General features: G+C 35.0%; 2 protein-coding genes across 2 annotated transcripts; both read right to left on the bottom strand.

Annotated features, from left to right (window-relative positions):
- Positions 1-566: 566 nt before the first annotated feature.
- LOC120148289 (glucan endo-1,3-beta-glucosidase 14-like) lies at positions 567-13,522 on the bottom strand. The gene is made up of 4 exons (XM_039161453.1): positions 13,321-13,522; positions 11,791-12,824; positions 11,550-11,695; positions 567-706 (listed from the first exon to the last, which is right to left on the bottom strand). Exons 1-3 carry the CDS (start codon positions 13,376-13,378, stop codon positions 11,639-11,641), a joined length of 1,149 nt encoding a protein of 382 aa, XP_039017384.1. The 5' UTR covers positions 13,379-13,522; the 3' UTR covers positions 567-706; positions 11,550-11,638.
- Positions 13,523-15,947: 2,425 nt separating this feature from the next.
- Positions 15,948-18,214, bottom strand: LOC120148273 (ferredoxin, root R-B2-like). The gene is made up of 2 exons (XM_039161436.1): positions 18,061-18,214; positions 15,948-16,602 (listed from the first exon to the last, which is right to left on the bottom strand). Exon 2 carries the CDS (start codon positions 16,592-16,594, stop codon positions 16,142-16,144), a length of 453 nt encoding a protein of 150 aa, XP_039017367.1. The 5' UTR covers positions 16,595-16,602; positions 18,061-18,214; the 3' UTR covers positions 15,948-16,141.
- Between the last annotated feature and the right edge of the window lie 3,891 nt (positions 18,215-22,105).

Below are 22,105 nucleotides of genomic sequence, written 5' to 3'. Positions count from 1 at the left end.
TTATTATTATTTTTTGTTACTATTATTCTACTCATATTTTTATTAATTTCTTTTTTATATTCATTTCAAAATATCTTTTTATTTTTAATCAGTTAATATTAAATTTCAGAGATAAGATAATTGATTTGACTCTGCTTATTGGCTCAAGTATTTGGGACTCCACCCATACCCTTCCTTCATGCCTCGACAAAATTAATTAATATAGTACTTTTAATAATAATAACAATAAATTATTAAATATAACAATCGACTTATTTGTTCACAAATAAATTACGAATATTTGTTGTCGCCTAAATTTAATTATTCTATGGTAAGATTTTGTATTGATTGCTGATTTAATTTATTTATATAATACAAAATAAATTAAAAAATATATAATAATAAAATAACAATATCAAATTAAGGGGAAACAATAAAGGTCTTAATATGCTATAGTAACACTGTAACAATACAGAAACAACCTATTTCAGTACACAGGACTATTTCCAACCACTATATAGAGCACAACATGAAAACCAGCTGAAGCCTATTTTAAAATCTTGGCCATTTTTATTAAGTGTTTTTTGGTTAAAGAATCTATATATAATCTAAATCCAACCATCAACTGTTAGTGATTTTAAGTTTTTACTTTCTTGGCTACTACAATGTCACCTTTAAACTAGGGCCTCCTTCTCCCGGAAACAGTTCCTCAGTGATTTTCTCATACCTACCGACAAAAGTGAACAAACCGATCAACCCATCAGTCAATCATGTTACAACGGAAATCAATAAATGATATAAAAAACATCAAATCCATGTCTGTTGGCTCAAATAACTCAGTTGTTGTTTTCAACCTGTTTTTCCACTAGGACGCAGACTGATGTTGTTTCAGTATCCTAAGATTTACCTGTTTTATGTTCACACTTTCATGAAAATAAGATGCACTATCAATGTTGTTTCAATAGCTTTTTTTTTTATGTTTTTTTATTAATATGGGACAAGTGCAATCAATATCTGTTTAAAAATAACTCTTAACATTTTGATATTGAATGTTCAAACCCTTAGCATCTATGATACTCAAACTCGAGTCCTAATCGTATAACAATCTCTTTACCACAAAAGTCACTTGGGCCGTGCATGTTGACATGAATACTTTAAGAAAATGAAGAATAGGAGCAAGAGATGCATTAATATTTCGCGTAGGATAGACAATGGTCTTTAAACTTTTACAGGTAAGAGATTGTCTAACCGAACCACCAAGGATCAAAAGTTGATGCTGTTGCCAGGTTGGTCGGTAGGTTGAATGGTCAAATAAGTTGGTCTCTCTGTCAATCTCATCGATTGGCTTTGCCGATGCAAGGTTTTCATAATTGAAAAGGCATGGTCCATGAGGTTGAAACCCACCACTGCTAAAACAAATTTATCTTCAAACATCTAGTTGATATTACTTAATCTTACCCAACAAGTCAGTACAGTACACTAAAAGTACATTAATTATGTGATCTGTTATGTCAGCAGATTTTTAAGCAGCTTATGTGAACCCTAATCTGAACGAAAAGACCCAAAATTTGGTTCATGTATTAGCCTAAGTCTGTTGATTGAAAATGCCATGGATTTAGACACTGGGTACCGATGATACAAACAAAAGCTGATGCCATGAATTCTCTTTTGTGGAAGAAAGTAAGGAGAAACAGACACTGAACATATCATCTTTAGAGATAGAGCTCACCGCCTCAAGATTAAGTTTCTGGACGTATTTTAGGCTAGAAAATGGTGGAAAATAAAATAAAATAAACAAAAAGGGATGGTGTGAGTAGTGGCTGGCTTCCATTAGAGAGATCCTAGTGGCTCTCTGTCTTCTTCTTTCTATTCTTGATAGAAGCCAATTTGGACTTTTGTACATCCGAAGACAGAGAATTTCGACTCAATGATTTCGCTTGCATTATACAAACTTTGCAAGCTGAGATAAGAAAGATGGAGACTCATTACCATATTTAATATGGACAATATGTGTGTGTGTGTTTTGGCAATCGGAGGTTTCACACTGTACAAGAGTCCAGATAGTGGGTTCATATGTGGAGTTGACACCACCCATTATCATGTGGTTGAAACCTTACAAGATAATGGTTCCAAATTCTTCTTATCTTTTGACACAAGAAACCCTGAAATCCAAAAACTTCGACTTCCCGAAACCCTGAGTGTTTGGTGGACTCAAAGGATTCGAAAAGAGGGTCAACAACATGAAAAATGTACACTCTGCCAGCACATTTTACGCTTGCCCCCCCCCCCCCAAGTAGGCTGTTGGAGGTCAAGTGCATGAAATAAACATGAGTTGGCAGAGATCAACTAGTATGAGGCTTAGGTGTGCATTACTATCCATCCAAGTTAACATGCAAATGGACAGTGTAATCATGACCTCACAGGCATGGTGTAACACCCCAACCCGTATCCAACCCGAATACGAGTCAGAGATATTACATTGACTTTAAAACACAACTCATTACAAATAATAGTAAAATACTTGAACTTATATTACAAAAAATACAACAATATACATATGGTAATATAAGTTTACCAAAATATTCAGAGCATAAACAACTTAACTCTTTAATTACATGCCAACATCAATTTTCATAACAAAATGACCTACTGATTAAGTTGCTTCTGATCTGATAGTTGCAAGAGTAATGTTGTCCATCTGCTTAACCTCGATCGTCTACTTTATCGGATCCTACGTGTGAAACACTCACACGCTAAGTCATCGACTTAGTGAGGTATAATAATAATATCAATATATAAGTAATTGCCAAAATGAGATGAGTTGCAATAATAAGATGTATGTAAACAATGCAATAACCAAAACCATGTTTCTTACACATATACTTATCAAATTCACATTCATAAGTTCGCCTTAGTAAGTTCATTAGCCCATGGTACCATACAGAGAACCTACGGTATGTGAGTATTGTGAGGTTGTGCATGTTGTCACCACAACTCATATAATTGCACCTAAGTGCCACGTAGAATTGCACCGGAGTGCCGCGTAGAATTGCACCGTAGTGCCATATAATAATGTCCATAAGGACCACATATCATTCCTTAAGAATCATATACATATACCAAGAATCAAGTATGTGTCTCACCAGACCTCACACATGTTCCAAAGAATACATATATGTCTCGAATGACCACATATCATTCCTTAAGAATCATATACATATACCAAGGATCAAGTATGTGTCTCACCAGATCTCACACATGTTCCAAAGAATACATATATGTCCCGAAGGACCACATAGACCCTCTACCTTTGGCATGCCAACTATACCTATAGTTCTCATTTACATAACATGTGCTTTCACAATTTATCTAATTTATATCACGTAGACATATTATTTCCATACCTTTATCATATAACTCATTTAACTTTTTCTTTCATATTCATGTCCCATATCATCATATGAACTACGATCATGTATTAAAATATTGAATCTAGACTTATCACAAGTCTAGAACTGAATAAAATACATATTCATGCTATGCATATGCACTCACCTAGATTTCTTTATCTTTCCCTCGATTGATCCTACTTGTCGATGGTTCCGGAACTCGATTAGGCTCAATATCTACATAAGCAAAATTTTCAAGATGATTATCAGATGCCTAAGTCTTGAAATTAATCTCTAATAGCCTACCAATTTAAGGGATTGATAGTTTAGTCTCTCTTCTTTCTTTTCTTTTTTTTATTATGGGGGAATCGGTTCCCCCCTGGGGGTATCGATTCTCCTCTAGCATTCTGGAAATTCATATTCGTTTGAGGGGGGATCGATTCCCCTTGAATGGGTACCGATTCCCCTAGCCCATAAATCCCATTTTGAGCTTGAAAATCACCTTATTTCAGCTCAAACCTTCCTATTTCACTCCCTTTAATATTCCTAACTTTAATACACATACTTAAACTTATTTCTACTCCATAATCACTTCTTTAACTCCAAATCTAGTCATTCCTATGTAATTGCAAAATTTATACTAGTTTTGCAACATGTTCAAATTCCTATTCTAACACTTCATATCCCTTAATTAACTTGATGACAAGTCAAATCTCACTTCCAATTCTTATTATGAACTCTAATCTAAGATTTCACTTTTCTACTTCCTTTCTTTAATTCTTCATACTTCTCATCTTGAGGTTTTAAAACAATTTAAACTTCCTTTAAGCTTAACTATTGCCTAATGGTCATGAATCAACCATAAATTCATCAAGAAATTCACTAACAAGAGAATCTTACCTTAGCTTGGGTCTCACGTATGAAGAAGAAGAAAGAAGAAGAGGACTCTGGAAGCTTGTTTTTAATTTCCTATACTTCCACGTGGTTAATATAATACTAACCCCAAATAATTATATTGCTATAAAAAAGACCATTTTGTCCTTCTAATCTTCCTTCTTTATAATTCAATCCTACACAAAATAACTCAAATAAGTCATTGAACTTTTCCATCATTTTACTTTAAATCACCAAATGCTGAAACTTTACAAATTAATCACTAACCCGGCATGGAGGATGTTACAAATCTCCATCCCTTAAGAAAATTCGTCCTCGAATTTTCAATAAGAAAGAGATGGGGATACTGATTCCTCGTATCCTCATCACGCTCCCATGTTGCTTCCTCTACTTTGTGATTCTTCCATAAAACTTTAACCAATGGGATAGTCTTGTTCCTCAATTGCTTAACATCATGAGCTAAAATTTGAATCGGTTCTTCCTCATAAGTCAAATCCGGTTGTACCTCGATCTCTTCTGGGGTTACGATATGGGAGGGATCCGATCGATATATCCGAAGCATTGAGACATGGAATACATTGTGAATCTTTTCCATTTCTGGTGGTAAAGTCAATTGGTATGCTACGGGTCCCACTATTTTTACAATCTCATATGGTCCAATAAACCGAGGACTTAACTTTCCTTTCCGACCAAACCTCAACACATTCTTCCATGGAGATACCTTTAAAAACACTTTATCCCCACTTCAAATTCAATCTCCTTTCTTTTAAGATCAGAATAGGACTTTTGCCGATCAGAGGCCACTTTGAGGTTATGTTGAATTTCTCGAACTTTCTGTTCTACATCTTGAATTAAATCCGGACCAAGAACACTTCGATCTTTGAGTTCATGCCAATTTAATGGAGTATGAAATTTTCTTCCATATAATGCTTCATATGGGGCCATCTTTATACTAGACTGATAACTATTGTGTAAGCGAACTCTGCCAGCGGTAAATACTTTTCCCATGATCCTTTGAATTCCATTACGCATGCTCTCAACATATCTTCCAATATCTGAATAGTTTTCTCTGATTTCCCATCAGTCTGAGGATGAAAAGCCGTACTAAAGTTTAAACGAGTCCCCAACGCTCCATGCAAAGATTTCCAGAATCTAGAAGTGAATCGAGGGTCTCGATCAGAGACTATGGAAACAGGCACTCCATGCAATCTAATAACTTCTCTAATATACAGCTCTGCATACTTTTCCATAGAGAAATCCGTTCTAACCGGAAGGAAATGCGCTGACTTAGTTAATCGATAAACAATTACCCAGATTAATTCTCTTTTGTTCGGAGTCAAGGGTAACCCCGAAACAAAATCCATCGTAACATTTTCCCATTTCCATTGAGGAATGAAAAGCGGTTGCAATAATCCTGACGGAACTTGATGCTCAGCTTTGACTTGTTGACATATCAACACTTAGACACAAATTCGGTGATGCTTCGTTTCATCCCTGACCACCAAAATCATCCTTCAAATCCATATACATCTTGGTTCCACCCGGGTGCATCGTTAACGGACTGCAATGAGCCTCTGTTAATATTTCTTTCTTCAAGTCGTCATTGTCGGGTATTACAATTCTTCCTTTACAATATAGATTTCCATCTGACTTAATCTCAAAGTCTTTAATCTCTTTGCTCTTTACTTGCTCAATTCTTTTCAAACACGTTTCATCTTTACTTTGCAATTCTCCTATTCGTTCCAACCATGCTGGTTTAAGGGTTAACTCTGCACAAAGACCCTGTCTCCCGTTAAAGATAATCTTGCATCCATAGCTCGTAAAGCTGCAAACATCTTTCTACTCAAAGCATCTGCTACTACGTTAGCCTTTCCGGGATGATAGTCAATTATCACATCATAATCTTTTAAGAACTCTACCCATCTACGTTGCCTCAAATTCAACTCTTTTTGAGTCATCAGGTACTTCAGGCCCTTATGATCCGTATATAAGTAACAACGCTCCCCATAAAGATAATGACGCCAAATCCTGAGAGCGAATACTACAGCAGCCATTTCTAAATCATGAGTGGGGTAATTCTTTTCATGTGGTTTCAACTGTCTCGATGCATACGCTACCACCTTCCCTTCTTGCATTAATACACACCCCAACCCGTTATGGGATGCGTCACTGTATACTACAAAATTCTTACCAGATTCCGGTTGAACCAACATCGGAGTTTCCGTCAGAATTCTCTTTAAAGCTTCAAAACTTTCTTGACATTCAGAAGTCCAAAAAAACGGTACATTCTTTCTCATCATCTTTGTTAAAGGCAGCACTATCATCGAAAAATTCTTAACGAATCTTCGATAATAACCGGCAAGTCCAAGGAAACTCCGAACTTCAGATACATTATTTGGAACTTCCCAGTCCATTATAGCTTTAACCTTCTGAGGGGTCTACTCTAATCCCAACTGCCGAGATCACATGCCCCAAGAAAATTACTTCGTTTAGCCAAAATTCACATTTGGACAATTTCGCATAGAGATTTTTATCCCTGAGAATTTGCAAAACTAGCCTCAGATGTGCGCTGTGCTCTTCAATAGACTTCGAGTAAACCAGTACGTCATCAATAAAGACAACAATAAACTGGTCCAAATAGGGCTGAAAAATCCTGTTCATGAGATCCATGAAAGCAGCTGATGCATTTGTTACTCCGAATGGCATTACGATGAATTCATAATGACCATAACTCGTTCTGAAAGCCGTCTTCGGAATATATTTCTCCTGAATCTTCAATTGATGATAACCCGAACGTAGATCGATCTTCGAAAATACCGAAGCTCCTTTTAGTTGATCAAACAAGTCATCAATGCGCGGAAGGGGATACTTGTTCTTGATGGTCACCTTATTAAGCTGTCGATAATCAATACAGAGACGCATTGATCCATCCTTCTTCTTAACAAATAACACTGGAGCTCCCCAAGGTGACACACTTGGTCGAATAAATCCTTTTCCTAACAACTCTTGCAATTGATTCTTTAACTCTTGCAATTCTTTCGGAGCCATCCGATAAGGTTCTATTGCAATTGGAGCGGTTTCTGGCATTACTTCAATTTGAAATTCTACATCTCTATCTGGAGGTAATCCTGGCAACTCAGCCGGGAAAACTCCAGGGAATTCTTGAACTATTGGAATCTCCTCTAGCCCTTTCTCTATAGCTCTTAAATCTATCACATTTGCAAGAAATCCTTGACATCCCTGTAGCAATAGCTTCTTAGCTGACATTACTGACATTACATTTGCTAAGGGATTAAACTTTTCACTGCTCACACTTATCTCTGTTTCTTTTGGACTTTTCAGGGTTATTTTTTTCAATCTGCAATTAACATCTCCATAGTAACGGAACAACCAATCCATTCCCAGAATCACTTTAAACTCGTCAAAGGGTAATTCCATCAGATTAGCAGGGAATTCAATTCCCTGAACCTTTATGGGACACCCCTTACAGACTTTATTCACCCGAGCACTATGGCCTAACGGAGTTGTTACTATAATCTCATTACTCATAGCTTCTAAGGGAATCCTCAATCCTTTACTAACTTACTTGTAATATAAGAATAATTAGAACCCGGATCAATCAGTACCAACTAATTTATCGTACAACTGAAAAGTACCTACTATAATATCAGGGTCATCACGGTCTTCACTTGTCTTTAGATTGTACACCCGTGCGGTTGATCGAACTTCAGGTTGAGCAGAGAATTCAGACGGGTTTCTTCCTCTGCCTCTTCCTCGTCCTCTTTGTGAGGAAGAACCAACTCTTTCAGATGGTGCAGGCTCACCAACCATCAATGGACAATCCCGGATAAAATGTCCGGCATCTCCGTATCGAAAACAAGTCCCGGCAGCCATCCGACAAGCCCCAGAATGGTTTTTCCCACAGTGCTGACACTGTCTCGCTTGACTCGGAGTAGATCTCCCAACACCAGATCCCACTGACTGCGTCTGTCTAGGTCTTGCCTGACTTTCTCCCCTAGCAGACGATGCAACTGATTCTGATCTAGCTTGTGATCGAAATCCTAAGTCTCTTCCCCTTTTTGATGGTACTGAGCTAGAAGAAGCACCTGTTCTCTTTGATGTCTGAACTCTAATATCCCCGAATCTCTCATTCTGAGCTCTTTCAAGAGCCTTGGCACGATTGATCACCTCTTGGAACGAGGAAAAATTTAATACTATCAGCATCTCTTTCAATCTAGGGCGTAAACCCTCCACAAACCATTCACAAGCCTCTTTTTCAGTAGGCACAAGCTCGGATGCAAACCTACTCAACTTGTTGAACTCACATTCATACTCATATACAGAGCGGTTTATCTGTTTCAAATTCAAAAACCCTGCTTCATCTATCGAATAAATTGATCTCCAATGTACTTATTTTAAATTCATCTAAGAATAAAGACCAAGTCAATTGGTCACTGAGCATCCTCATGGTGACGTTCGTCCACCATATTCTCGCCTGACCCCTCAACAACGAGACAGTTCCATCTAACTTCTCCACTTCAGAACAGTAGAGACCATCCAACATGATTTTTAAATCATTTAACCAAAGATCTGCCGCAACCGGACCTTCTTCGGTTTCTCCTTTAAATTCGGGAGCTCCTAAACCTCTCAACTCTTTTGCTACATTCATCCTTTGAGTTGGTGGAGCAGGAGGTTGAAGACGCGTTAGAATAGTGTCTAACGTTCTGAAGAACATATCTTGATCTTGCACAGGTACTCCTTGAGATGCATGTTCTTCACCTTGCCTGGCCAGCACAGGTGAATTACTGCTTTCAGCAGACCTATCTTCTCCCGCTTCACTTCGGGAGCTATTATGTCCGGACATCTAATAAGAATAAACACATTGTTCTATTAGCAAAACAACATATTCATACTATACCAGATCAGAAGTTCTCACTATTTGTTGGCATGTATTCCATTTAAAGACTCTATAGACTCTGGTTTATGCCTAGAATCGACTAAATCATAGCTCTGATACCATTAAATATAACACCCCCAACCCGTATCCAACCCGGATACGAGTCAGAGATATTACATTGACTTTTAAAACACAACTCATTACAAATACTAATAAAATACTGAACTTATATTACGAAAAATACAATAATATACATATGGTAATATAAGTTTACCAATTATTCAAAGCATACATAACTTAACTCTTTAATTACATGCCAACATCCATTTTCATAACAAAATGACCTACTGATTAAGTTGCTTCTGATCTGATAGTTGCAGGAGTAATGTTGTCCAGCTGCTTAACCTCGATCGTCTACTTTATCGGATCCTACGTGTGAAACACTCACACGCTAAGTCATCGACTTAGTGAGGCAATATAATAATAATATCAATAATATAAAGTAATTACCAAAATGAGATGGGTTGCAATAATAAGATGTATGTAAACAATGCAATAACCAAAACCATGTTTCTTACACATATACTTATCAAATTCACATTCATAAGTTCGCCTTAGTAAGTTCATTAGCCCATGGTACCATACAGAGAACCTAAGGTATGTGAGTATTGTGAGGTTGTGCACTATGCTGTCACCACAGCTCATATAATTGCACCTAAGTGCCACGTAGAATTGCACCGGCGTGCCGCGTAGAATTGCACCGTAGTGCCATATAATAATGTCCATAAGGTCCACATATCATTCCTTAAGAATCATATACATATACCAAGAATCAAGTATGTGTCTCACCAGACCTCACACATGTTCCAAAGAATACATATATGTCCCGAATGACCACATATCATTCCTTAAGAATCATATACATATACCAAGGATCAAGTATGTGTCTCACCAGACCTCACACATGTTCCAAAGAATACATATATGTCCCGAAGGACCACATAGACCCTCTACCCTTGGCATGCCAACTATACATATAGTTCTCATTTACATAACATGGGCTTTCACAATTTATCTAATTTATATCACGTAGACATATTATTTACATACCTTTATCATATAACTCATATAACTTTTTCTTTCATATTCATGTCCCATATCATCATATGAACTACAATCATGTATCAAAATATTGAATCTAGACTTATCACAAGTCTATAACTGAATAAAATACATATTCATGCTATACATATGCACTCACCTAGATTTCTTTGTCTTTCCCTCGATTGATCCTACTTGTCGATGGTTCCGGAACTCGATTAGGCTCAATATCCACATAAGCAAAATTTTCAAGATGATTATCAGATGCCTAAGTATTGAAATTAACCTCTAATAGCCTACCAATTTAAGGGATTGATAGTTTAGTCTCTCTTCTTTCTTTTCTTTTTTTTTTATTATGGGGGAATCGGTTCCCCCATGAGGGTATCGATTCCCCTCTAGCATTCTGGAAATTCATATTCGTTTGAGGGGGGGATCGATTCTCCTTGAATGGGTACCGATTCCCCTAGCCCATAAATCCCATTTTGAGCTCAAAAATCACCTTATTTCAGCTCAAACCTTCCTATTTCACTCCCTTTAATATTCCTAACTTTAATACACATACTTAAACTTATTTCTACTCCATAATCACTTCTTTAACTCCAAATCTAGTCATTCCTATGTAATTGCAAAAATTATACTAGTTTTGCAACATGTTCAAATTCCTATTCTAACACTTCCTATCCCTTAATTAACTTGATGACAAGTCAAATCTCACTTCCAATTCTTATTATGAACTCTAATCTAAGATTTCACTTTTCTACTTCCTTTCTTTAATTCTTCATATACTTCTCATCTAGAGGTTTTAAAACAATTTAAACTTCCTTTAAGCTTAACTATTGCCTAATGGTCATGAATCAACCATAAATTCATCAAGAAATTCAGTAACAAGAGAATCTTACCTTAGCTTAGGTCTCACGTATGAAGAAGAAAAAAGAAGAAGAGGACTCTGGAAGCTTGTTTTTTAATTTCCTATACTTTCACGTGGTTAATATAATACTAACCCCAAATAAGTATATTGCTATAAAAAAGACCATTTTGTCATTCTAATCTTCCTTCTTTATAATTCAATCCCACACAAAATAACTCAAATAAGTCATTGAACTTTTCCATCATTCTACTTTAAATCACCAAATGCTGAAACTTTACAAATTAATCACTAATCCGGCATGGAAGATGTTACACATGGTGCACATGGATCACATTGATATCTAAAGAAATTGGGATTGACAACTTTGATAGCTTATTAATTAATGCATGCTGCAAAGTTAAATAGGCATTGAATATCTCACCTGAAACTTCCTCTTCTCTGGAATTTGAATCTCCAGCAATACTGTTTTCCCTTAGGGATACCAATCTAACTAGCCGAATTGACATATTTTCAAGAGAAGATTAAGCATGCCATAGCCAAGATCAGAAGACTGCAGAATAAGAATTCCTGCGAAAAAGCTCAGAGTTAAAGAGAATTAATGGCGTGTCTTTATTTAAATAACTAGCTTGAGTTATTGACAAATTAAGGAATGATTTTCTTACATTATTTATGCTAGGTGATGAATATATCAACTCTGGAAGATAACCCTGAACTCCGATGTTATAAACTGGCGTACCATCTGGATAGAAGAGACCGTAGTTCCTCTCAGATGCTGGACCAGACTTTAGATTCTCATTGAAAAGAGCAAAAACATATATGTCAATCGGGACATTCGGTTTTGCCGGTGTACCTTGTCTCTGTTCTATCCTTTTCAACAGATTGCCATTATACAATCCTGCATTCTCCGGTGTAGCCCCTACTTCATTTTCATCCCCTTTGGAAGGCCAGCCTGTCTCGGAAACCCGGACTTCAATATCCGTATGTCCCATTGCTTTTATTGCATAATAAACAGCATCAACTTGAGCATACAACATATTATCATATTTCAAATTGGTAAAAGGATCCATTGTCCCTTGATTAGGTTGGAAGAGCACATAGTCTAATGGCACCTCATTCGGGTTATCCTTGTACGCGAAATACGGATACGCATTGATCAAGAACGGCGACTTGACCTGAGCATGGAAGTTCAAGATACCGTGTAAATATTCCCCGAGATCTTGCCTAAACGCCGCAGCTGAAGGAGGGAATGACACGCTTAAGATATCGAGCGAATGTGCGGTAGTAACAGATACTTGTTTATCGAGGCCAAGATCGGCAAGAGTATTATAAACTGTTTGCATTGCTGGGAGGAGATTAGACCACTGCTGATGATCATTGTATTTGAAGACCTCATTCCCCACAGTGATGCAAGTGATCCTGGTCCTAGAAAGGTAGGGTTGAACTCGCTGTTGAACCCAGTTTTGAGCTTTGATTGGATCGGTCATGTTTTGAAGGAACTCATTCCCTAATCCAATAATGAAATCAACATTTGTGTTGGAGAAAGCAACAAGAACATTGGGATCTGCATCATAGAGTTTAACTCTGCTGATATTGAGGGATCTGAGGAGGTATGAGACTCGGATTGGAGATGGAAGATTGTTTCCTATTTGGCCATAGTTGATTCCAATTCCAAGCCCAATGACTTGCACTGATGAATCTGGAAATAACAGAATAAATGTGAATCCAAAAGGTTCCTAATTTTTTTTATAAAAAAAAACCCAGAAAGAAACAGAAGAGATGAGTAAGAAAAAAAAAAGAGTGAAGATGACTGAAACTAACTTTCCAAATTTAAAAGAAAATTCCATCCAACCATGCATTGAATACTAAACATTGATCAACCATAAATGATCATATCTTGTACAAAAGCAAATAGCTAGCTCAAATAATAATCGAAGAAACAGTAATATATGATTTATTTTGCATGGAAGTTTTAAAAGGCATTAAGATTTTGAAATGAAATGATTATGAAACACAAGAGAAACTCTGCTTTCATTCCTCTAGAAAAGAAAATGAAAATGACCCTCAACTCAAATACTAAAAATCAAAAGAACAAAGATAGATTCCTGGGGTAAATAAAAGCTCCCATTTCTGTTGAAGCAGATGAAGAATGAAAATGGGAAAAGAGTTGGAACTTGAGAAGGAAGAATAAGAACCTGAGAAAGTGAGAAGAAGCAAAAGCGAGGTAAAGAGAAGAGAAGAAGAAACAGCCATAAATGATGGATTGAACAAGGATCTTAGCCAACACTTTCAGCAACGGCGTTTCATCCGCCACCAAAACGCTCTCTCCCTTTCTCTCTGCCTCTGCCTATCGTTATAAATGCAGAGCATTCTCTCTCTCGCTCTCTCCGCTTGCTCTGTTCCACCAACCTATATATATTTCTATACAAATTGATTTAAGATAAAAATCGATCCAAAACAATGAGATTGTATAAAAAAAATATATAAATATATCGAGACTAATATTTTTATAATTTAAAATATAAATAAAATAATTATTTAATTTAAATTTTATTAAATCTTCACCGAGTGACTGGTTCTGGTTATTTATAAAATTGGATATTATTTCTACGGGTAAACTGAAAAAAAAAGACACTTTTTTGGTTTTCTTCTAATTTTGGGTCGTCCAATTTTGAAAAGTAACATTGTGATCGTTTAGCGTATCAATTGTTATAGTTTAATCAGTGAACTGTTAACTATTATTATTTTTGATGGTGTAATGTATTAAAATAATTAATTTTTTAATTTAAATTTTAAATAAAATATTTAATTTAGTTCTGAACTTTTACTTTATTCATTTTTCATACTCTTCAAATAAATCTTAAAAATCTTCTCAATCCCATAATTCAATTAGTCTTCCATCGTTTATTACTTTTCGCCATCATCGTTAGCCACTGTTGATAGAGATTTATTATTGGATTATTATTTTTTATTCATTATTTTTTATATCTTAAACTCAAATTTAATATCCGTTTCATAAACAATATCATAAATTTTATAAATCTTTTCTAAAATCTTTTGACTTCTCTCTCCAATCTCTCTAAATCTATTATGAAGTCACATTAATTTCAAAACCATGTTCCTCCATTTTTTCAAAGTACTTTAGTTCATATCGGTGATGACTGATGATGGCGGTGAGTAGAGACCGATGGTGGGAGACTTTAAATAAATTTTGAGATTAAAATAGTTTATACGATTTTTTTGAAGAATTTGAAAATATAGATGAAATAAAAGTTCATACAAAAAATGACATTTAACTAAAGTTTAAGGGTTAAATAAGAATTTATTTTTTAACTTATCACATTATAAAAGCAAGGAAAGTTGATGACATGCGATCAAATTATATAAAATCGAGAATGTAAATAATTAAAATACTATTTTTCAAAATTCAGTGATCATAATAAGAAAAAATAAAATAAAAATGGCATCCGTTATAATTTATCCTAATTTTAAAATACATTTCATAAATAAACTATATTTACTCGAAATGGAATAAATTTGATGCAACACGACCATACGATTTATTTGAATTAAAAAATCAAAAGGTATGAATCAAAATAATATTATTAAATGTGACAAAAAGAAATATTATGAAATGTTGCGTTTACGTGTAAAACTTAATTGCGAGAGTGTTCATATTACAAATGCAATACCACCTTTATACATTCTTTATAAACTCAATAATTTTCATTTTGTATAATATAGGAGATTTGTAAAATCAATAAATCGTGCTCATGCTAATGATTGAATATTTTTTTCGAGCTAATATACTTTTTTGGTGCTTAAATTATATTTAAAATTGATTTTAATATCTAAAGAATCTTTTGTGAAAAACATGTGTCCAATATATTAACTTAAAAGGTAATTATGAGAAAAACATAAAATAAAATAATTAATCATAATATTTATATATGTGAAGAAAATCCACATAAGTGTCACAACCAGTTGGTTTGATGAGATAAGACAGTCACCTTCAACCTTGCAAGTTTCATTCATTTCACCTTTGGAATAAGCCCGAGATGGATATTCTTTTTGTGAGTTAAGAATGGAACCCAAGCTACCTTCAACTAGGGGTGTGCAAAATTACCCGACCCGATTGACCCGACCCGCCGACCCGCCGACCCGGATATAAAAAAACCGGGTAATTCTCTAAAAAAAATTACCCGGCCGGGTCGGGTACCCAGCCCGACATTTCCCGGGTCGGGCCCGGGTCACAAAATATAGTTTTTCCGGGTACCCGGTTACCCGAGTACCCGGTTAGTTTTTATTTTTTATTTATTTTTTATATATAATTATATAAAATATAATGAATTATTTATATTATGGATTATTATATTTTATATTTCGAACTTTTAAATTTTATGTTCGGATATTAGAGTATGTAATTCGAAGTTTCGAACATTTAAATTTGTGTATATATTTTTTTAAATTAATAATTTGAAAATTAAAAATTAAAAACCGGGTATCGGATACCCGATTACCGGGTACCCGCAAAATCCGGGTACCCGATTACCGGGTACCCGTAACATCCGGGTCGGGACACGGGCCGAAAAATCGTTGACCCGGAAGTTCCGGGTACCCGGAAATCGGGTACCCAAAAATCCGGGTACCCAGATTTGCACACCCCTACCTTCAACCATGATAATACACAATTAAGATTGAAATTCAATTGTGAGAGGCGCTTAAACTTGTGGACTTCATGTATTTCATTCGATTTTAAATAAATACATTCAATTTTTTAATATAAAAAAATGGCTATTGTTATTAGAGAAAGTATTGGCAGTTCCATAGGACAGGGGTCCATCTTCAACCATGGCAATCCACAATTATGATTGAAATTCTAAGCTGATATGACAATTCAGCCAAAAAAAAAAACACGTTATAAAGGACATAGATATCTGTCCTCATTGGCAGCAAATTTAGATAAGAGTTCACAGACAGCAACTTGAGACCAACTCATTTCAGACCACAAATCACTTAGTAGAGCTCATTTTCCTTGTGGGTGTGAATCTCGCAGTCCGAGGTTGGGTACGAAACACAAGTTAGCACATAACCATCCTCAATTTGTTTTTCGTCCAGGAAAGAACCATCAGATTGATCCACGGAACCTGAAACCATCTTCCCGACACACGTGCAGCAAGCTCCAGCCCTGCAAGAATACGGCAATTCAACTCCTGCTTCCTCAGCTGCATCCAAAATGTACTGATCATCGGCTGCTTCAAACTCATTCTCCTCACCGTCCGGTCCTACAAGCTTAATCTTGTAGACTGCCATTGAGGTTCTGTAATTGGAGGAACATTTCAAGCCAAAAGATTTAGAGATGCTCTTAACAGATCCAAGAGATGTTGGGGCTTTGACAATGGCACTTGTAGATCGATTGCGAATTGCAACTTTAACAATGTAAGGGGAGGTGAGACTCAAAGATGCCATCTTTACTCCTGAATCAAAGAAATATTTGTGAGATATTTAAACTTTTCTCATGACTATATTATTATAAATAAATAAATAAATCAGACATAGTAGTCATCTAGGAGTCAAGCAGGATGACCCTGCTACGGTCAATGCCGAAAAGGTGGCAACACACAAATCTAAACAAATACCAATAACAAGCAAAAATACAGAAGGGGACCAGTGAGCTAATGTTGAGACTGTCCATTCTGGGATGGTAAGATGCCATAATATCACTTTCAAGGTAAAAGAACTATAATCATTCTAAGATTCTCTCTGCATATACAAAGTTCGGCGAAATAATATTTTTATCTCTTGACATGCAAGTTATCTATTGCTACCTGTAAAAATTATTGATATAATAAGATTGAACCTGTAACCTGTTAATGTTCTAATGGAAAAAGGAATCATATCACCCATTTCATTATTAACAAGACAATTAATGTCCGGAGCACTATGAGAAGAGACTTGCCAACGGCTCACCGCTCTTCACTCGAGGTTCCATACTTCAAACAAATTAACAAAATATTCTTAAAAAAAAGAACATATTGGACATGAAAGGTTTAAGGTGTACCTTCAGAATAAGACCAAAACCGAACCAACAATACTTAATCCCACATGTAAGGGTCAATACTACAAGAGCCAAGACATAAGTATTTATGTAGGGCACAACCTCATCCATCACAATCATCTTTACAAGTTCTGATATTTTCAAATAATTATATATCAACTTCAATCATGTCCTTTTTGGTTTCCCTTTCAATCTTTTTTATGCAATGCAATGTTGATTTGCTCCATCCTTCTAACATAATAGAAAGATCAAAACCCAAGAATCTTTAGAACGAAGATTGAATAAACAGAATTGCAATGAAAACAAATCAAAGTAGAGCTGTTATTACAAGCTTGGTCTACTTATATAATTTATAAACCCAATTTTGTTTTCCTATGCATCCATTTGAGCAGCATAGAAGTCGATATCAAGGACCACATTGTAAGAGTTGTCAATAGGCACAAAGACAAGAATTTAAGATGTCAGACAAAATAAACTTGGAAAGCATCCCAAGATGCACTAATGACTTAACCCACAGAAATTATTAAATTTTCTCATGTGTCCTAAAAACTCACCTTTTATTCTATTTGAGTTTCAAGATTCAAAAATTTTCAAATCAAATATTGAAAAAATTTCATTGTAGCCAATAAAAGGAAAAACAATTTCATAATTCCATCACATGTCAATGACAAAAATGAGAACAGAAAAATCCATTCAATCAGAAACCCCAAACTTAGAATTGGCAAGCAAAAAAAAGAGAGCAAAGACCCATATATCAGAAACAAGTATTCAGACCATAAAAGGGATCACAAACAAAAGATCTTTTATGTAGAGATAAAGATGCACATGCAAATACTAAGAGAAATGGAGAGAAGAAAAGAGAGAGAAGAGAGCTTACAGAAGGAGCAGGGTGACCGGAGAAAATGAGGGGATCCAAGTTTTTGAGTCTTAGAAACCTAATAATCGTGATTGTTTTCGAATGATCTCTTTGTTTTATATATTGAGAAAGTTGGTTCAGTTTGAAGTCGGCGGCTTTGGCTTTTGATATCTGGGGGGGGGGGGTTCGGCCTTTGGCATTTATTGGCAGGAAAAGGCTTTTTTTGATCTGCTAAAAAAGGCCTAGCCCATAGGTTTTTGGCATTTGTTGGCAGGCAAAGGCAAATGCAACCATTTGATGTTTTGTTAAGCCGAAGCTAATCGGAATTCTGGGTTCCATTATGGAAGACACACATTTTTTAACTACCTGATTATTATATGCATTTTTGTATATATAAATTACTTGAACCTTTTCATGTTTTTCTATATAGTGATATATTATTTACAATAAGCATCTTACCCGATGTAATTACCAATCAGAACACCCACCAATTAGTTGAGAAGCTATGCTTGTAAGAGGTGATTAACTATGAATTAAATTAAAAAAAAAGCAATAAATAAAGATATCATGTATGGAAGCAATTTGTGCACCAAATGTTTTGGAGTATCAGTTTCCAACAAAGGTTTCACTTTCATGCATTCTAATAATTCCAATGTCCAACAATATTTACCTATCTATCAAGAGTGTCACCTAATAGGGTCTTCCAGACTTCCCTCGGTAACATTGCCTCCGGTAAAGTTCACAAATGCTTCTCCCAAGGCCAAGATTCCTTGAATCTTGAGCGACATCGTTTAACATATTTGTCACAGGTTCACAGTTAGGATTATCATCCCTCAAAATTATATTTTTCAACTGTTATACCTTTCTAGGACATTTGTCGACACTCATTTTTGTCCAGACCTGTTATTATTATTATTATTACTATATGCATTTTTATTTTATCTTTTACAGATCCATATCATCCAGAAATAATAAATATTGGTGTATTTTTGAAGGCATATCAACAAAGAAATGATTAGGGGTCTTCGGTTTTGATAGCAGAGAGAGGAACCCGAAAATTAGGAGGGTGGGTCTTGGTTTGAAAAAAGGGCTCTCGATTTTTTCAGTAACAACGAGAGGGGCTATCGGGTTTTCCAAAAACAATGTAAGGGGTATTGGAAAAAACAAGATTGTAATGGAGGGACTCTCCTCCATTTTCGGAAGTAATAAAAATAATTTCTAGTAGTTTTTTTTTCGAACCTAACATAGAACAAAACTATCATTGCTATCTCTCATTTCAATTTCCATTCGAAACCAAGCAAAATTAACGCAGAAAAATAAAGAGAAAAAATAGAGGAGCACTTACAATCGATCGGAGCATCATTGGTGTTCGGGGGCTGTTTTCACCGATCCCAACAGTGAGAAGCTGTGCGAGGACGAGAAGACCAACATACTCCGGAATCGAGACGATCCAACGGCTGACGGTTGTGGATCGAAGAGAGGAAAGCTGAATGATCTTCGACTATTTCGCGACGATCGACGCATCCCACGGCAAAACATAGCCCATATCCGAGACAGGGAGGTCGAGACGGATCTCTGGGTAAAATTTGGTGGCCAACAACCACTGACGATGATGACGGCGCGACGACGATAAGATGACAGACGAATGTGAGTGGCCGACGACCCGTCGATTTTCTAAAAATAATTTAAAAAAAAAAAAGAGAGAAAAATTGATATTTATAGAAAACTTTAGGGGAAAATTACACTTAGGTTCCCCTAAGTTTGGCTTGTTTTTACAAAATGGTCACCTATAGGGACCTTTTTTGTGATTTACCCATTTCTACTTCATGTTATATATTTTTGGTTTAATTGTTCTTTGGTCCCTATACTTTTAGGCGTATTTTATATTTTGGTCATGTGTAGTGACCATTTAATTTTTTTTAAAAATGCTTAGGGAATGATTTAGTGATTTTACCTTTTTATTTCTTAACACTAACTTTTTGGTTTATTTTCTTTCAGGTCCCTCTATTTCATGTGTATTTTTTCATTTCGGTTACTAGTCCCCTGCTTATTTTATTTCTTTAATTTTATACTATAATTTGTGCTTGTTTCAATTTAGTCATTTTTGTTATTGTGATTTATTTGAATTTTGTCACAGGTTTTTATCTTTATTCATTTTAGCCACTGTTTGGGTTATATTTATTATTTAATTATAATTCTGTTATGATATCTTCAATTTATGCATTTTAGTTACTGATGATTATGATTTGGCTATTATTTTTCGTTTTATTTTATTTTAGTCCCTTTATGCTTATTATTTTATCTTTGTGATTATTTTAATTCGATGCCTTATTTTAATGAATTCCATTTTGTTCACGAGTGATTGAATTTGGTTTATTTATGATTGTAGTGCTCAGATGGTAAAATATTTGCAATGGTTGCCTTTATTTATTGTTGATTGTGTACTTTAATCCCTACAATCCTATTTTTTATTATCTTGATCCATTATTTACATATTTGTTAATTTCTTGCTATTTGTAATATTTTCAAATAGTATTTTACTCGAGGAATTTATAGAAACACGCCTTAACTGACAAGGAGTGTGTTTCAAGAATTGTTCGAATAAAATAATACTTTTTTATATTCGAATGAATTTGTTTTTTATATAATTAATATATATTTTTGGCAATATTATTTTGTATGGGGAATATATGAAAATGCACCCTTAACTGACAAGGAAGGTATTTTCGTGAATTGTTTGTGCAAAATAATACCCTTGATATTTTTCTAAAAATGATCATAATTTAAATGTTATTCGAATTTGCCAGTTTCAATATTTAGATGACGTATAATCGCTTAGGTACCAATTTCGGGCGTTGTGGGGGTACTAATCCTTTCCCACACGTAATAGACTCCCAACCCTTTTCAAAATGAATTTATGGTTAAACGCATATAATTTTTTATCTTTTAAAATTATATTTCTTAAAATTATTTTAAAATATATTTTAGGTATTCGACATACTAACTCAAAGGTCGATGGCGACTCCGAAAATATTTATTTGTTTTATTTTGAGACCCAACCTTTCCCAATATTTAAGTTAGATTGATCCCCGAATGAGCCTAAAAAACTTAAAGATTGTTCCGAAAGATGTGTCAACAAAAACATATATACAAATGTGTGTGTATATATACATATAACATTCTTTCCTCAATATTCTAGTAAGTGTACTAGAAAATGACCAACATTTTTCATAGGAGGTGGCTAATCCTTCTCACTTACGTAGTTTTTTCATCAGGTTTATCTCAATATAAACCACCCAAAACTGTGCTATGAAATAATTAAGAGTTTTACAACAGATCATCATCACAATAGGTAAGGTGAATTTTGTCAAGTTCATATTAAATGAACCACCCAAACTCTAGAATAAAAAATCATTAAAAATAAATATTTAATCTCATTAATCGATGAATTCAATATGTCATTCTAACTAGTCCTAAAATCTTGGGTATGAATTAAGAGTTTTGAGAAAACTCATAATCTTTGGCGATAAGTTCATTTACTTCTTTACGATTAGGACTACCCAATCAACACTGAGTTATGAACTTATTAATAATAGATATTCAACCAAGAATGATAAATCCATCAAGTCTTTCTCACTAAGACCGCCGAAAGTTTGAGCTATGAATTTATTAAGAGCAATTAAGCTCATTCTGTGCATGTACATCATCCGTCATACGGATATGTAGGTATAAATATATACTATGAGTCTTTCATGACTTTGTTTGACCATATTGAACTTAGATAACTAAGTTGGGTATCCACTATGAATTCTTATATCAATGGGCTTTAAACCATCTCTTAACGAATCAAGAACTAACTTCCGACTTTAACCTTTGGTAAGCGATCTACTAGATTCTTCTCTCACTTTGATCATCATTTAAGACACCCAACATTTCTAACATTTTTAGGATATAAATAAATCTATAAGTGTCTTGGACAATGTGAAAACAAATCTCTCCCACATTTACTCATTCATACTTGAGATGATGAATAAAACTGATAAAAAATAACCCCATGAATGTGAAG

The sequence above is a fragment of the Hibiscus syriacus genome, unplaced genomic scaffold (genome assembly GCF_006381635.1).
Source record: "Hibiscus syriacus cultivar Baekdansim isolate YM2019G1 unplaced genomic scaffold, ASM638163v2 tig00110956_pilon, whole genome shotgun sequence".
Taxonomy (NCBI): domain Eukaryota; kingdom Viridiplantae; phylum Streptophyta; class Magnoliopsida; order Malvales; family Malvaceae; genus Hibiscus; species Hibiscus syriacus.
Note: the sequence above shows the minus strand (reverse complement) of the source record. Positions and strands in the feature narration are given on the sequence as shown.

Bases quoted from the DNA above. Each gene is read 5' to 3' on its own strand.
- LOC120148289 (XM_039161453.1), bottom strand. From the start codon at position 13,378: ATGGCTGTTTCTTCTTCTCTTCTCTTTACCTCGCTTTTGCTTCTTCTC. The intron at 12,825-13,320 runs GTTCTTATTCTT...TGTTATTTCCAG, and splicing joins GCTTCTTCTCACTTTCTCAG to ATTCATCAGTGCAAGTCATT. The intron at 11,696-11,790 runs GTAAGAAAATCA...GCTTTTTCGCAG, and splicing joins CATCACCTAGCATAAATAAT to GAATTCTTATTCTGCAGTCT.
- LOC120148273 (XM_039161436.1), bottom strand. From the start codon at position 16,594: ATGGCATCTTTGAGTCTCACCTCCCCTTACATTGTTAAAGTTGCAATT.